The sequence below is a fragment of the Myzus persicae genome, unplaced genomic scaffold, assembly GCF_001856785.1.
Source record: "Myzus persicae strain clone G006 unplaced genomic scaffold, MPER_G0061.0, whole genome shotgun sequence".
NCBI lineage: Eukaryota > Metazoa > Arthropoda > Insecta > Hemiptera > Aphididae > Myzus > Myzus persicae.
The window spans coordinates 65110-83273 of NW_019104072.1; the positions used below are offsets into that span (position 1 = coordinate 65110).

Consider the following 18164-nt stretch of genomic DNA (forward strand, 5'->3'; position numbering starts at 1 on the left):
ACTTTTTCTACTAATGCTACTACTACTACTACTATTACTACTACTACTACCACCACCTCCATTATGAATAATATTTACGCCATGTTTGGCACATATTTTGTCTTCGTCGATTTTGTTGTTGAAATATTTCTACTATAGTAAAGTAAGAGTAACGCGGCCATGATTGTACAGAGGGAATACAATTCAAAAACTTCACTCGTTTGTTGTATCACCGTAGCGATGGAAATCTATTGAAGTGCATATATTTATAACCTGCCAGATAATTGCAGTTTTGTATTTTATAAGGGTTATTAATGATAACGGTGCATTATATTATTATAATTATACACAATATCAAGCTGGTTCATTATTTACCGTATGTCTGTATCAGAGGATTTATGTGCCAAATTATTGTTTTATATATTAAAATGTAAAGTAGATGGATGTACTAACTCATCCAAGCATATTAACTATCTTTATAATTGCCACTAATAAAGTAGTAATTATAATACACACGCATACTAATCAAAGATACGAAATTGTACCAAAGGATCAAAGTTCGGGGAGTTCGGAGTTGATGCATGTTTAATAATTTAATAACTTAATAATTAATATGTTTCTGTCGATATTATTACATTAACTTAAGTATTATAAGGCTGGTGTGTGAGTGCTCATGTGTGTGTGTGTGTGCGTATGCGTGAAAAAGAGTTGATTTATATTTTGTCTGGTATTTTTGTGTGCAATCTTGGTCGTGTTCTCCATAGTTAGACGGGTCAATTGTTCCCTTGATGTTTAAAATGTTTAAATTAATTTTTAAAAAAACTTAAATTATATTTATGATAATATATCAATGGCGTATTCGAGCATTCATTAAAAACGTAAAATTATCTAAAATCAATTTTCAGTATCAAATATTTTCTACGAAACCTATACTATAGCTAATGCCACGCACACTGATTTGTTCTAACCGAAACTGTCGTGTAGGTATATACAAAATAAAAAATATATCTCTAAGATAAAAACTGAACGTGGACTTCGCAAAGGTTAACTCTCATGATCTGCGTTTATTTACTTACTTTATTGTCTGACCTCTCGATAGGTTGCCGAAATTTCATTTTAAAGTTAATACCGACACGTGAATTGCTTAACAATTACGATTTCTGTGGTCCACGGTTTTGGTTGTACAATATGCGTGTGTCAAATTTGCATCGTTGCGCACGACAGACGATCGGAGAACCCAAATCAAGAGCGTATATTGGCATTTATACTCATAGTATTGTTTTAAATACTCGAAAATTGACTAATAATGTCCTATATCTGATGTATTTGAATACGATACAATATGTTGATGATTACGACCATTGAACTAAGTAATAGTAGTAGTGGTAGTAGTAGTAGTAGTATAGTAGTAGTATATAGTAGTCGAGAAAAAGTAATACAAATACACAATGTAATCATAGAATATATATTATATGTACATATATATATATTTTCCATGATTGTATAATATAGTACAGTTATTATACATAACAATAATGACTATATTACATACTAATGCTGCTGCTACTGCTGACCCAATCCTTGAACCCCTTTAGATTTTATTTTTGAAATTTTATTTTTGCACGGTGTGTTGATTTTGATTTTGTTATTTCTTTATACAGCTTTTGGTATCGGTTGTTATCATTATTGTACTTGATAAGTGGCTTGCTTGGCTTTTTTATTTGTATACTCTATATATTTATTTAATTCTTATTTTCCCACGCGCACTTTACGTCGGAGACAATGAATCATCAATTTCTTTCATTCTAAATGCAATTTTCAACATTGTCGATCGCCGTTACGTTAAAGTGTGTGTGTGGGAGTTGTGTGTGCGTGTGTGTATGTGCGTGTATGTGTGTGCGTTTACTGCCTTTTAATATCTTCTTTACATATTATTACCTATATAATACATATATATTTATTATTCAACAAAATAATATACAATTATTTTCGTTATTATTATTATTATTATTAAAACGAAATATATATAGTAGTAGTGTTCAGGTATATATAACGCGAAAGCGCGTACGCGCGCGTGTGTGTAAAGATATATATATATATTTACAACATAAATATATTTATTGATGGTAATGTGATAGGAGTCGAACGACGTTTTCGTCGTCGTTTTGCGTTAAACACATACAAATATACAATTATTATGGTTTTATACCTCATATGTGATGATAATAATATATTAAATAAATTTACACATATTATTGTTTGGTACAATATTCTGGGTTACAATATAAATGCAATTGTTGATAAAAAATATTAACTAAAAAAAAAATCCGGATGCCGCAGTGTTTAAGGGCATTGCAACAAACGCCACTCGCACTTGAGGTAAGGGTATATATTAGTAAATCTAATATATATAGTATATGTATAATGATTATATTTTGTAATTATTATCGCTGGTGTCGCCGCTTAATATTACCTACTCAAAATTACTTAACACAATAATTTATTTTGTAATATATTCCATTTAAGGAATCGGCTACGTCGTTAATAATAATAATAATAATACATAGTATTATATACCTATTATTAATTAGGTACGTTTAATAATAATAATAATAATAATAATAATAATAACGTTGTTTGGATTTTGATTTTTGTTCGGTGTTTATGTGTGTGTAAGTTTTGCGTGCGTGCGTGCGTGCGTGCGTGTGTCGTGTGTGTGTTTAAGTTTTAACGCGTGTTTGTATGATGAATGGGTGTGGATTTTTTTTTTTAAATACACGCGTGATTTCATGCTTTCATATAATAACTGTTGTACTTTCGAGATGATCAATATACGTAATGTTTTACAATTGGCTGCTCGATTTTGAGGTTTCCTCGAGGGACTTTTTTTTTTCAGTGAAAAGCAAATTTCACTGCCGCTTATGCGATGAGTAATGCGAATTATGTGTGTGGATAATTTTTTTTTTTTATATATATATATTATATATATTGATTTTTTCTTTTGGTTTGCACTTAATTTTTTTTTCGATTACGTTGGATTTAAATTATTGTAACGCACACGTATTTCTTTTCAGAGAATGTGGCAAGGTCAAATGGTTTGACCGGTTGTTGTTGTTCGTCTCGGACACAAGGCACCACACACACGTTAATCGATAAATACCGCGATATTATTATTATTATTATTATTATTATTTAAATGTAAAATTATTATTATAATTAATTTTATAATACATAATAATAGACGCGAAACATCTCTCTTAAAACTCAAACGCGATAATATTATTATTATTATTATTATACTTTACACTTATTGATTATTGTTAATATTTTTTTCACTCGGTCTAAAGCCGCCGCTGTTGGTGGTTTTTGTTGTTCTTGTTCTTCTTGTTCTTGTTATACTTGTAATAGTAGTTATGTATGGTTATTATTAATATTATTATGTCATCATCGTTATTGCGTTGATAGTATCACAGCGAATTTTAACTACCCTTCTTTGACGGCGTCTTTAATTTTAGTAGTGTTTTTGCTGCAACGTCGTCAGAAAAAAATCTGTGCATTTCTTTCGATTGCTCTTCTTATTCTTCATCTTTTTACACGCAAGAATGCGTTTGATTAACGTTTTTTATTCTTGATATTTCCAAACTGTCGTTAAATACAACACACCATTAAATAATATGACAATCGCGATTGGCAAAAATATATAATATTAGACCTCTTTACTTTTTTAGTAGACATACTCCGTGAACGTAATGTATTCACCGGGGCGAAAATTAGCGAATTATTTGAACGTGATTCGCCTACACCACTATCTCACAAAAGAGATGAAAATATTGACAAAAATCTGAGACCATCTGCTTACCCAACCACGTGAACGTTAGCTTGTTTCCGTGCAACGATCGAACCAAGTGTAGGTATTAATTGTTGTACTACCCAAAATAAATTTCGAAAGTTCCGGGGCCAATCTCATTAGATTTAAAGTCATCCTCGATCCTTAACCGGGGCTTTAAGACTATACGCACGTTGATGTGCACGTATATTATTGTATGTATGATAATATGCATTTTTGGAATTTTCTGTGTCGTAAGCTGCTAATGTTCGAATAACGTATGTATTATTATGTCAGGCCGACTCGTGAGGATACATCATGACAATATTTCTGTTTCGATATTCTAATAATGATTCCGTTTGTTCCCTATCAGTAAATGTAATGATAATCGTGAACCATTTGACCAAACGAGTGCCACCATACCTAACAAAGTAATACACAATATAGGTACTGCTATTCGAAGTTTTTATTCTATTGTGCGTACTTATATACCTAAAACATACTATGCTGCAATTGACATTTTCGGCAGAATTCGATTTAATAAATGTTGTAATTCCAACTACTTCTAGATGTTAAAAATATTTAATTGGTGTAAGTTGTTGTAACTAACGTGGGCTCAAATCCATTTAACTATTATTTTAGTTATAAAAAAAAATTAATATATACTTAACTAACGCTTTATTAATTATATTAATAACAAATGTTTTAAAAATTAAGAGATTATTATATGTTCTCGCTGCCAACGAATATTATTAATTATAACAATGTTTATAATGACTTATAGTGGTGAGGAAGGGGAATAAATGGCTGTTTAGATTTTATGTACAATTTACTATTACTTATCTTCAAATGATAGTATTTACTATACTTATTATTATTAATTATTATTATTATTATTATTATTATTATTATTATTACATTATATTATATTATTGAATAGTTTTTATTGTTTGTCGATAGTCACCACCGCAGAGCATTATATAGTACTCTTCTTTATTTAGTGTTTACTTATACCGATTTTCAAATTAATTATAATTATCTAGTGTAGATAAACGCTTGCTATTATATAATATAGTTGATTATTATATTATAGGTGGATTCCGTGAATAATTAATGAAACAATGTTTCTGTTTTATATTGAAAAAAATAAAAGTGCACAGCGATATTATTATCGTTACGTTTATTTAAATTATATTATTTTAAATTTATACATCGTTTGGTTTTACAATACATTTATATATATATACATCAACAATGTATTGGTATATCGGCAACAAATGGATACAGACGCAATGAAGTGTGTCACAAACGAAAAATGCCTATAAATTAAAACTGCAAGAGCAGCGTCAACTGCAATGAGTATTGAAGGAAATGATCGTCGCATGTATTAAAAATGGCAACAATATTACACGTATACACTCCCAAGTATGTTAAAAACAGTTAAATGTGTTTTGTTTCTATTTAGTTTACAGCAGCTCACTTACTTGTAATACTTAAAAAAATGGTACCTACTAATTTAATTTATCTTTAATATTTTTGTCTTCAAATTTTATTGTCGACCTATTGTTTAGCCAAAGGCCGTACATATTATAATAGTTACACATTCAATTCTTTGTTGAGTTTGTGTATAAACCTTACAATTTGCATAAACTAATGTTCATATGTTTTGTTTTTCACACGGAAGACAACAATAGTACAAAATATTCTATTATTACGTTTATTTATTTTAACATCAATCATCGTTAGGTATGTTGTATAATAATATGTGTGTTGTGTGTGTGAGCGTGTGAGACGGCGACTAATTACTATTAGTGTTTTTTAAAATAATAATTAATATTGTTTAGACATATTCTGTCTATGTGCGTGTTTCAGGTTACTTATTACAGTAATAATTATTATTACCTAATTCGCTTAATGCGCGTGTGTACATGTCACGCATTGTTTATTTTGATTTAAATTTACTTATAAACACACTTCTATTTATTCATATTATTAATTACCAAATTATTTATCTGCAACGCAGACAAAATATTAAAATATTCGATCCTTTTAAGACCCGTTTCACATTAAAGCGTACATTTTGACTCCGCCTATCCCCTTGCCAGAGTGACAGTATTATATCGTAAATGTAATTATTTTAATAAATTAACGTAATTTGCGAGTGATGATTAAAAAACACTTCCTAGCCTATATTAAATTCGAGAGATACCTCAATTTATTTCATAATTTATATAGGTGATTCTATATTGGATGAATGTCGTCAGTCCGAGTAAAAAAAAATTTTTACCTGCCTACTATATAATATTATAGCCTCCGGAGGTTTTAATTGGTCTGAGATTAATTACTAAAAAAACACACGCGCGCATCTATCATATTATATTATAATACGGAACATTACTGCACGATAATAATTGTAAAATAAAATAGGTACCTATTAAATTCTCCTCTGCAAAACAATTATATTTTAGTCGTTTTTTTTTGTTTTTTTTTAAACAAAATCATGAAACATAAGAAATACTTATTGTGTTGTCTTAATTTTTGTTTTCTCATATGTTCGTGCATGCAAATATACTTACATCATCAATCATCATCATATAATATATTATATATATATACATACAATGTATATAATATATGTCTCATGTATACACACTATCCAACCGCCGCCGCAGCAGCACTAGAATATTTTGTTATTGTAGTAGATGTATTTAAACTTTCTTGTTTTTTCTTTTAAGAGTAATATTATTGCTATATAATAATAAAATATTTATTGGTAGTGCTCATTTGACATATATTTTTAACCGTATCGTAATTTGTTTTTTTCCCTCCCCGCTTGTTTTATATATGATATAATATATCGTAGTTTTTGTTTTTACTTAATATCAAACGATTATTATTACAAATCCCGTCGTTTACCTGTCGTGTTTCGGCTTCCATTTTATTGATACGTTCTGTATATTATTTGGTCTAAAAAACGTAATATCCGATTATTACCAATATTATATTACAATTATATATAACAGTTGCTCGTATAATATATTATATTAACATACACTATTGAAATATTAATTGATTAGATCTCTGTTGACGTGTTCTAGTTCCTCTTATTTTTATAATAATACAATAACAAATCCTATCAAATTTACAGAGTAGTAAAATATTGCGTGAAAAGCTTTGTTTTTTTTTTTTATCAAGCGTATATTTTACGATCCATATCTTTTGTTGTATTTGGTGTGTAATTGGTTTCGGCAATTTTTTTTATAAGTAATTAAATGTCATAAAACCGATGATGTTATAGTCATCATAATAGTAGTATATATTATATAGAGTTGTATAAATACTTTTTTATGCTCAGTTGTCTGTATAGGTAATACCTACTTTTCTTCTTAATATTTTCTCGACTTATTGTATTTGATTGACCGTATTTTTTTATTAACTTTATTTCAAAGATATAATATTGATCATAAATTCTGTGTGTGGTGGTATATATTACCCTTTTATTTTTAATCTTTTATTGTTGCTCTGATTTTACGGTGTTGCTGCTGCTACTGATACCTCAAATTTTACTTTTATTTTACTATATTATACTTGTTAATATTCAATACTATATTTTCACTGTCGCTATACGTGTATATAATATGTGTGTATATAATATATTATATACTTCTAGGCGATTTGTCGTTGTTTTTTTTTCTTCTACTACATAATATAGATAATTATTACTTATTAGTTATTACCAAATGACATTTTTTTGACTTTGAAATTCCCCTGTCGTTTTTTTGCATTCGATTTTTTATAAGGGTACGTTTTATACATGCCCATACTGATTTGAAAAAAAAATATAAGGATAGCAGTAGGTATATAATATAGAATAATCTGCGGACGAGCGTAGTGACGTGCGAGTGTGGTATGTGTGCGCATGTGTAATGTGTAGTATGTGAATATTGTATTTATTAAACTTTAAAACTATAATCTATTATTTTATTACTATTATTTTAATTCAAATTGTATACATGCATTTATTACAATCATAAACACTCAACAATACTAATATTTTCAAAACCATTAAATTCATTTCGATGTCACGGTGTATTGTAAAAAATGACATAATTGCATTGATACTCCCGTACTACAGATCACTGCAGTATACATATACCATACATGCATACACACCATACTTGCAGTGCGCGACTGCACCAATGTGCTGTATATAATATTATGTTACACGTCATGTGACAATAGCATAATATTACTATCATGCATATACGTGTTGTACGTGCTTGCCAGTGATCTAACGATAATAGAAGTGACCTATATGGTGATACGGTATAGTGTGTTTCCGCTTATTGTAATATGATTTCGTCGAGATAACACGTCATAATGATATAAAGATGCTCTATAAAAAAAAAATGTTTAACATTACTTGGATGTTATTATTGTTCATCGCATTTTCGTATGTGCACTACACAAAATAAAACACGTATGGTGGTGATGCTGCTCTAAACTGAGTCTCCGCTGCTGTTGCTCTTTCCTCCCGTTTTCGTGCATAGTGTTGTTTATTACCATATCAATAATATAATAACACTATGCATTGTTTTTCTATTCATGTTCACTTTCAATAATAATTTAAACAAACCCAATTTTTTTTTTTTTTTTGTGGCGATTATTGATTCTGTTCGAAGGTGGCCGTGAAGAATAATAAAATACAAGTTTGAACAAGACAACCTCCGACTCGACACACGCGCTCGACGTCACCGCAGGATTCCGATACATACCGATAAAACCGCGATCGCGCGCCCGCATGTGTGTGTGTCCCGCAGTAGCTAACGCCCCATGTACACACGTCCGTGCTGTGGCTGCTGCTTTTTTTACTACAGTATAACATTAAAATAGGTGTGATCGTCTAATTTTAACATAATAATAAATAATATGATTACAGTTTAATTAAGGTTATTATAATAATTATTATTATTTATCAAGTTTTGTAGTAGGTAAAATCGTTATCTTTCCTCGGCGACAATATTTATTATTAATTTATTATTATAACTGTTGTACCGTATAATACATAATACTACAATTATTATTAGACTTAAAACGATTAGTTTATGCGCGTGTATAGTGGAGTTGAGTGCAAAAAACCAGCAGAGGACTTTATATTTATATTTGATGTACAAATATAGGTATAATATGCATTATTATTATAATATATTATATTATATTATATTATATTATATTATATTATAGTGTCACGTGTTCTCGTTGATGATGTTTTTTTCTCATTATTTTTTCGTCGTCGCAGTTATTATTATTATTATTATTATTATTATTATTGTTACGTGTAACATCATTACAATCATTATTCTCATATATTATATTTAATGCGCGTAGATGCTATGTTTATTGAATACATTATACTTACTCATTGTGTTAAATATAATATGATACGATTAGGATATAATATTATTATTATGTGTATTCAAAATAGGTTAGTATAGTGAGGCTGGTTGCGTGTATTTCTACGACTTGTACAAGTACGCGATGTGCGCGTATCGTGTATTGTAAAATTTAAATACGATTTTTGCTCATCGTCATCAGTCAGTCGTTCGACACGTCATTATCTCGTAATTATTATTATTACTATTATAATTTTTTTTTTAGAATCGTTACGAATATTGTTATTTAGTATTACTAATTTATAACATAGTTTGTACGTTTACCTATATATTACATATAATATATTATATTTATATAGACTTTAGTGTTATAATAGTATCGTTGTTGTTGTTGAGAATATTGTTACCTATACCTATGAAGTAGGATATTATTTAATAATGTTGACGACGGTGTTTATTTTGTATAGTGTTGTTGCCGATGTTCAATACTTTTTTTTAAATTTAATTTACACACGTCACACATTTACAAGACTCATATTTTTATTATAAACATTATTGCGATTACTATATTAAAATAATTATAGTATGTATAATTATATAGAAACAAATTATTTTTTTATTTTATTTTAAGCAACGGCGTTGTAGACGGTAAAACGACCACCCCACTCGGAAAAATAATATACCATATAAAAAACATCGCATTCTCAAATAATATTTCCAACTAATAAAATTACCTGCGACGAGCACAATACGCACCGTGGACATTCCCTTTCGACGTTATAATAATATATATCTCCCCTTATCTGTGACATTTTACCGAGCACGGCGATATGCCATCATTCATCATCAGGTCGACGCGTCCGCTCGTCGCGTGTACGAAATAATACTATTTTACGATATTTTGATATACTTTTTCCTCACGGCGCACAGCGTGTATGATTGATTTATTTTCCATAGACGCTGGAGTTCAGTGGTATGGTGAACGCGTACACAGGTAACACATGTTCGGAGCTCTCCCCCACAACAAATATACGCTATAACCTCTGCCATAGTTTACACGCTTCACAGTGATCACAGTCTCATACACCATCACTGACGGTATAGACATTTGTATAGTGGTGTACCATATAATGTCATGTCGACGGTAAATATGTTATCGTTTCGCGTAAGGCCGGGGTTTGAAGTCTCCTCCAACCCTATCCACCACCGACGACGTACGTACTCTATACCTCTGCCCGACTGTGCTCACAATGCATATTATTCCAGGGATGAAGATTTCACACATGCGCGCGTATGATTGGTTTTTTCCTCTGAAACTATTCTCAAAATCTTTATATATACCATTCGCACTACTACTATCATTACTATATATCACTGCTACTATAATACTATATTATATATATATTATCATGTGTTCCACTAATCTTACTATATTGTAATACTGTTGTTTACCATTATGTAACCTGTAATTAATATAATATTATTATAATGTGTGTAGCTGTCGCTTTGAACTATTGCTTTTATTGCATGCCATAACACTTGTCCGTGTATTTTATATATTATGTGTACTTACGTAGTGCCCGCGGGGGAAGATTAAAGTATTTTGTATTGGTGCGTTGTATCATGTAATATACAACACAATACGGTACGTCGTCTTGACATGTATATATGTAAGGTGCATCTGGACGGGGGACGGAGTTGACAATTATCGTTATTTAAATTGTCGAATCCTCCAGATACACCCTTTCATATCGTGTACACATCTGATGCCGTTTTTGCATGTAAATCAGTAATTACACACCCGGCTCCCCGTCAGTATAATTTGTGACTTGTAAGGTATAATATTATTATACTTTTCGTGTCTCTCGATTGTAATAATGCATATTACAATAATGACGTAACAGCGTTCTTATTGTCGACGTGCAAGTATTATACATATTATGTACATTGTGTACACATATTGTACCTACCACCGTGACACGGGGGAGGGGCATGAACTATATTGTAGCCATCCCTCCGTACAGGGCTCAATATTAGGCAGGTAGTTATATTGAAGAAACCGTTGAATTTACGTGGGGAACAGGTTAATGGGTTATTAAGCTTAAAAAAAAATCATTGGGAAATATATCACGCGTGTTGTGAAAGGAGCTCCCCACCCTCACCCCTGGAGCATCGTTTGAAGCTATTTGCCGTGCCGGGTTTTCCAGCGTGTTTCATCATCATCTTCATCATCGGTGACGATAAACATATATGTAATATGTTTAACACACTACCTAATCTGTCATCTGATCATCCTCATCGTCTTCATAACCGTATGGTACACATTTTTAAGTGCGTCATTACATTCTTATATCCATGTATGCTATGTACACGCAGTTAAGCCAGGACCTATATAAATAAAATTACCTACACACACGCGCGTCACATACATTATTTAACTGTACATGTATCATTATACTACATATATATGTATATTGTTCATATCACAGCAATGCGTGTTGTTCTAATCGGCTCGCAATTGTTCGCAATTAGTTGTCATTACGATTGCCTACTGTTCATTATACTATTTGATTATATTATATATTTTACGCTCATAACACGCATTATATATTATATAATTATCATTATGATATTATTGTAATATACAATACATATAATATAATATAATGTATACCACCGCTGCCGCTGCCGACGCCGCTGCTGATGCTGTTATTGATTTTTGATTTAATTTCATTACAACTAACATTATAATATAACATAACCGTGTATTACCTATCCTTCATATAATAATATCATCTCATAATCATCATCATCATCATTAATAATACTTATAATATTATCTTCGCACACCGCCGTATATCTGTTGTAACATATACGTAATATACGCGCAACGATACGTATATACGCGCATTATGTATATTATAACGATTTACATTATTACTACTCACATTTTAATGTATTGATGATGATTAACATTAAATAATATTATAACGTTTTGCGTACTCACACACCCGCATTCGAGTCGTATTATTATTATATTATTATAATATTATATAGGTACCTAGACATATTATGATATTATATTATCGTTGCGTATGTGTATATTATATACCACGGCTTCGTTACATAATATAATGTACCTATATAGTGGGTACGATATATTATAGTATGTAATATAATATAATCTATATACATATTTGTCACCGGTGCGCCGCGGATGTACAGGGCGTACGTTCTCCCGACTTTCTTTTTTTAAGGCGGCGTAGATCCCCGTTTCAACCAGCCGCTATTTATTGCTGTTTAAATTTCAAATCCGGTAAATACTAAAAGGACTACACCCGCGCCCTGTATATACTGCGCGCACGTCATGTAATCACCATAATGACATTATTATTTGTGCATATATACATATAAATATATATAAGCACACGCTGATTATTTTATATTTTTGTTTACCTGCGTAGGCGCATTTATATAATATATTGTGATATATTATAATAGAGCTCGGTCGATTTTTATAGTTTGTTTGTTTTTTTTTTTAGAATTTTTATTCTTTTAAACATTAATCATTTAATTATTACGCACATACGCGTAGAGCAAAACGTCGCGCGTTGTTATTCTATAATCGCATAATTTATTAATAAATAATAACCATAATTATTTATAACAAAATATTCCGCGCTTTTTGCCGGGTCCACGCGTAATACAGAAGAGCTAAAATCCTTTACTGGACGGTACAAATTGTGTTCAAAAAACGCAAACACTTCTGTTTTTATTTGGTCGTGTCACCGCGTGACATTAATATTATAAGATAAACGATTGTTACATTTTATACTTGCAATACAATTTAATGCGGAAGTATGTGAATAACAACGCTCGCGTTCATATTTTTGTTTTTTTTTGTTTTGGTTTATTTTTGTTTTCTTATCATCGTTATTACTAAAACAAAACGTACACATGAATACCATTTATTACGCAGTAAATATATGTTTATATAAATGTTGTTTTTTCCGACAATTTCCACAGATACGAGTGGTTAACGCTTTCCGGCAGGGTCTGGACGCACGTTACGGCGAGTCGCTGGCTGAAGTTTTGCGCAAACAGCCGTGCTTCAGCAAGAGACTGTCTGCGGCGACGGGCGGCAGCGGCGGCGGATCGTCGTCCAACACCGGCGGTGGCTCCGGCGCCGGCACCGGCGGATCCATCGAATACGCTGACAGCGACAACGCGATCGGCGTCCCTCACATCGACGTTGAACGTCTGTCGTCTCACAGCCACACGGAAACGGCCGTGTAAATCATTTTTATTACTAATTATTATTATTATTATTATTATTTTACTTTTTCTTTATTTCGTCGCTCGAAAAACACGACATTTATACTTTATATACATTATAATATCCATTCGTTCACCCCTTCCCCCTCCAGTGACAAACCACACACGAGCTTTTCGTTTCTTATAGTGAGTTTTTTATTTTGTTTCGTTTTTTGTTCACAGTAGTCATATGTAGTATATATATATATATATACCGTCAAGCCATAAACTCTCGTTACCATTATTATTTTTTATTTTTTTTTGCTTAAGACATAAAACCTACTCGAATGTCAGTAAACATATTATTTTCATCAAAATAATATTTTAAGCCTAGCCCTCCGTATCCATCATTCCGGTCCCGTCGCGCGATGTACCAACTCACCATAATACTTCCTTCCGTTCCACTACTAAATATTAATGTTAGTGATAAACAAAAACCAAATCCCCTAAACAAAGTACGCCAACAAACGCTATTATTGTTTAATAATTAATATTCACATCACTTATATTTATATAATGCTATAGTATAATAATATGCGTGTTGTATATCCATTTTAAAATATAATATACGTATTGCAAATATTTTAATTTCAACTAAAAAAACTCGTTACGTGCCTTATACCAACAACAATAGATAATAATATTATTGAAATATTAAACGTATTACGTACATTTATTATTATATACACGTTTTATATTATTAATATCGTCACGTTATATATTATTATATTTCCGGGCGTCGAAATATTGGACCGGTGTGGGAGGGTTAGCTTTTATCGTTGACTCATCACATACATAGTTGTATCGTGAGCGCAGATAATGATCAATTTAATTAAATCAAACCAATTATTTTACCATTCCGACTTGTCCGTCATCATTTATGTTATTATTGTTGTATCGATCAAGCTTTTAAGCTCTCTCGTGTGTACATCGCAAAGTACAAAATAAAAAAGAACCAAATTCCGTACGTATTTTACACTTTTTTCCCCACGCCCTTCTTGACTCAATTCAACTTTAATATTATATATTACGATAAGTGTGTTGTGTGTGTTCCTTTCGCTAATTCTCGTATATGGCATTACCAAAGCATCGTTACAATTAAAAAATTAATAATAATAATAACAATAATAATGATATCAATAATAGCTGATTACGGAACACGATTTATATAATATATACGCTATATATATATATATATGCTGCCGCCGAAGTTGCATTTATCATAAATACATTTAAATACTAAACATTTTTTATTGTCGACGCATTGTAGAAACTCTCGGAATGTGTTCTCTTAAATACCTACATAAATTATTACCTACTACTATATTATATTGTTAATACAAAATTTTATCGCATTTTTAATGTCGTGTACTTGTATACATAATATTATATACCTATTAATACATTTATTTCGTTTGTAACAATAAAAATAAAATAATAATATTTTAGACGTGTTTCGATCAAACATAGAAACAAAACAAAAAAATTAGTTTTGTAGTTTTAATTTAATTTTTTTTTATACTTAACGTAATATTATTTGTTTTGTGTACATATATATAATAATATAGTTTTTTCTTTTTTTCTTAATTTTTTTTTTCAAAATCATTAAAATTAATATTCGATTAAAATATTATTATTACCTATGTTTTCGTTAAGCGTAATATGTATATATTAATACTTTTGATATGATATATTATTGTTATTTCACGTGTAGTTTATTTTATTAGCAACACGGAGTCGGAAACGAGCCATACGACGCTTTTCGTATTAATAATAATACAACATTTTAAATAATACTCCAGAGTGACTATGTAAATTTAATGTATAGGCGTGTATACAATAACATTACATTATGTACACTAATATTATAATAATATAATGTTAAGGGCGTCTTGTTTTATTTATATATGTATATATATATATATATATTTGTGGGTGTGTGTATATGTGTATGTATAGTGTTAGGTAGTACGTTTTGAAACTAATCGGCTCAACTTTTACCACATGGTTCTCATATTATATGTATAAATATTTAGATATAATGTATAGACTATAGATAGGTATGTACTAGATACTTAACCCGCGTGCCATCGAAGGTCCGACCTATTATTTTTTTTTACGATTCTAAAGAAACGAATAGCTTCGCCTTGTTGTGTGATTAGGGGAGAGATTCAGAGGAGGTAGCCTTAGAACTTGTCGATTGATAGCCATAGGTGTAACTGTCCCATCCTGTCGTTATTTCACGGGCGATGAGATGAAAATAGATATACATTTTTAGTAATACAAGGCTGTAACACATTCGAATATATATTATACCATCAAATTCGGTTTGATTCGTCGTCGTGTTCTCGTGACGAACAAATAATTATATGCCTTAACGGGTGGGGGAGGGGAGAAGGGTGTGGGCAACCCGAGTGAATACATTTAATGGAGTCCTGACACTGCCGTATTAATAAGGAGAAAAAAATTGATGAACTTCAGCAAGTTTTAATGATGAACTTCGAGTCAGTTTACGGATTTGCTAATTATTGAGAAAAACCATTTGAAAAATCCAAAAACAAACCTACTCCAATTATTATTAGTTTTTACCATCCGTATGTATTATTATGAAGTACCCGCTGATGATGTACATCACATCATTATACTGTGTTTTGCACTGCGTGATTTCGATCGTTTCGCCAAAAAACTGCACCAACCGTCGATAGTGTCGCGTTCGGGTTTAGGGGGAACAAAAATCATTACGTATAATAAAGTCAGAAGCTACCAGCCATTGCAGTGTCGAGTAGATCCAGATATACCGATATTATATAATATACAATATATATACACACACAACGTGAACATTTTACCCTCCCGTTGTAGGTGCCATGTTAATTGTTTCGGGTCCGTTACTATATATATATATATGTATATAAATACATAATATTACTTTATGTATTGTTATAACCGTAGTTTAATTATATATTTTTTTTTTTGTTTTCGCATATCGATGATAATATTACTGCTGAAACATTCTGGAGTATTGAGTTCGCCTTATTATACTTAAATACAATATTAATTACACGTATGATTTAAATAATTAATTAATTAATTTAATATCGTATATTATATAAGTCAATATTTATTATTATGCAGTAGCAACGTACTCGTTGGAAGCTATAATAAGTATATGTTTAAGTGCGCCAAAATATGTAATATGTACTTTGTAGACGGCCCAATGGATGTCAAAATGTCAAAATAAAATGCAATTTAAATTTTGTATTTAATTTTTTTTTTCTTTAAATGATAAACAGTTCAAAATGTTAGCGTAGAAATTAAAAATTTTAACGTACATACATCACGATGTACCTACAGTATTATAATAATACATACATAAAATATAATATTTGTGTATATATTATACATATTACATAATATATACCTACCTACAATATATAAGTATTAAAGTATATACCTAAAAACACCTCGTAGTAGTGTAAGAAACATTCGATCAACAATATATAAGCAACATTTGGTTATAAAAAAATTATCATAATTGTTGTTATTTATTGCACCGGATTACCATCATACACAATAACAAAATTAATATTATATTCATATATTATGTTACAACGGCTTACGTATAAATTATATTATAGAGTATTATGGATTTATGGTATCTATATTTACAGTGGCGTATTCAAAGGCCATGTCTCCTACCTATTAATCATATATTTATATTTATTTAAGATTTATTTTCTCAAAAATAAATTGTCCACATCTATTTGATCTGCTGTGAAAATATGCAAAAATGATATTTTGTTAAACGCATACGGTTAGTGGTTGCATTATAAAAGGTTGAATTATTTATGTTGCAAAATTACTTTAATTTTAAATGTTGGTCGACAAAATTGTGCTGTGATTAACCGAAATAACTATTGAAGCCCAACACTAGGTATTGGTAAAAAAAAACTCCATGACTATATTTAAAACTATTAAATTTCAATAAATATATTTATCGCCGATTTTTTTTTTAATACCTAAGAATGATGCGTAATTATTTATGTTATAACAGAGATTTTATGATAAAAACTAGTTTGTGAAAATAATTGAACTCATGCAAGATTAAAAAGGGGAGAAGTAGGTAACCACTCTACTGTATAGAAGGATTCAAGTGTGCCTTGGTATTGAGTAGTTTACTGTAATAGATGTGATAATTTGAATTCAATGTTTATCATTGCATAGTATGATGGTCAATTGATTTTGTCTAGGGCGGGATATGGCTGAATTTTTAGCATGCACTATTTGATTATTAAAAAGTTTTGTTTATGGTCATCAGCTCCTAAACATTGAAAAAAAGTCATTGGAAGATCTATCGCTCTCGCCCCGTTTGACCACCACTGATCACATACGAACAACGATTCGGAGCTCAGATGATCTGATAGCCTATACATTTGTCATTGATTATTAGTAGGGCTCGGATTTTAAAGCACAATAAATAACAAAAAAAAGCAAAAAAAAATTAACTTAAACTAGGTGTCAACAATTTTTAGAAACAATAATAAGTTAATTTACTTTTGAATATTGAGTTATGTGAAAATTACTATTATAAATACTGTATAGAGAATAATATAATTTTGACGATTATTTAAATACTTCACGGTGAAGATTTT

The 18164-nt window shown here is 30.3% G+C and overlaps 1 protein-coding gene across 16 annotated transcripts in view; it reads left to right on the plus strand.

Annotated features, from left to right (window-relative positions):
* Nucleotides 1-14741, plus strand: part of LOC111038354 (plasma membrane calcium-transporting ATPase 3) — a 64355-nt gene extending 49614 nt beyond the window's left edge. For 10 of the 16 annotated variants that reach the window (XM_022321407.1, XM_022321411.1, XM_022321405.1 and 7 more), the window contains one exon: nucleotides 13225-14741. In XM_022321407.1, the coding sequence (XP_022177099.1) occupies nucleotides 13225-13494 (270 nt within the window). In that variant the 3' untranslated portion in view covers nucleotides 13495-14741. Of the gene's footprint in view, nucleotides 1-3053; nucleotides 4974-8487; nucleotides 9378-13224 lie in introns of those variants that run through there. The other 6 variants (XM_022321413.1, XM_022321418.1, XM_022321420.1 and 3 more) reach the window with 3 other exon arrangements.
* Nucleotides 14742-18164: the final 3423 nt, after the last annotated feature.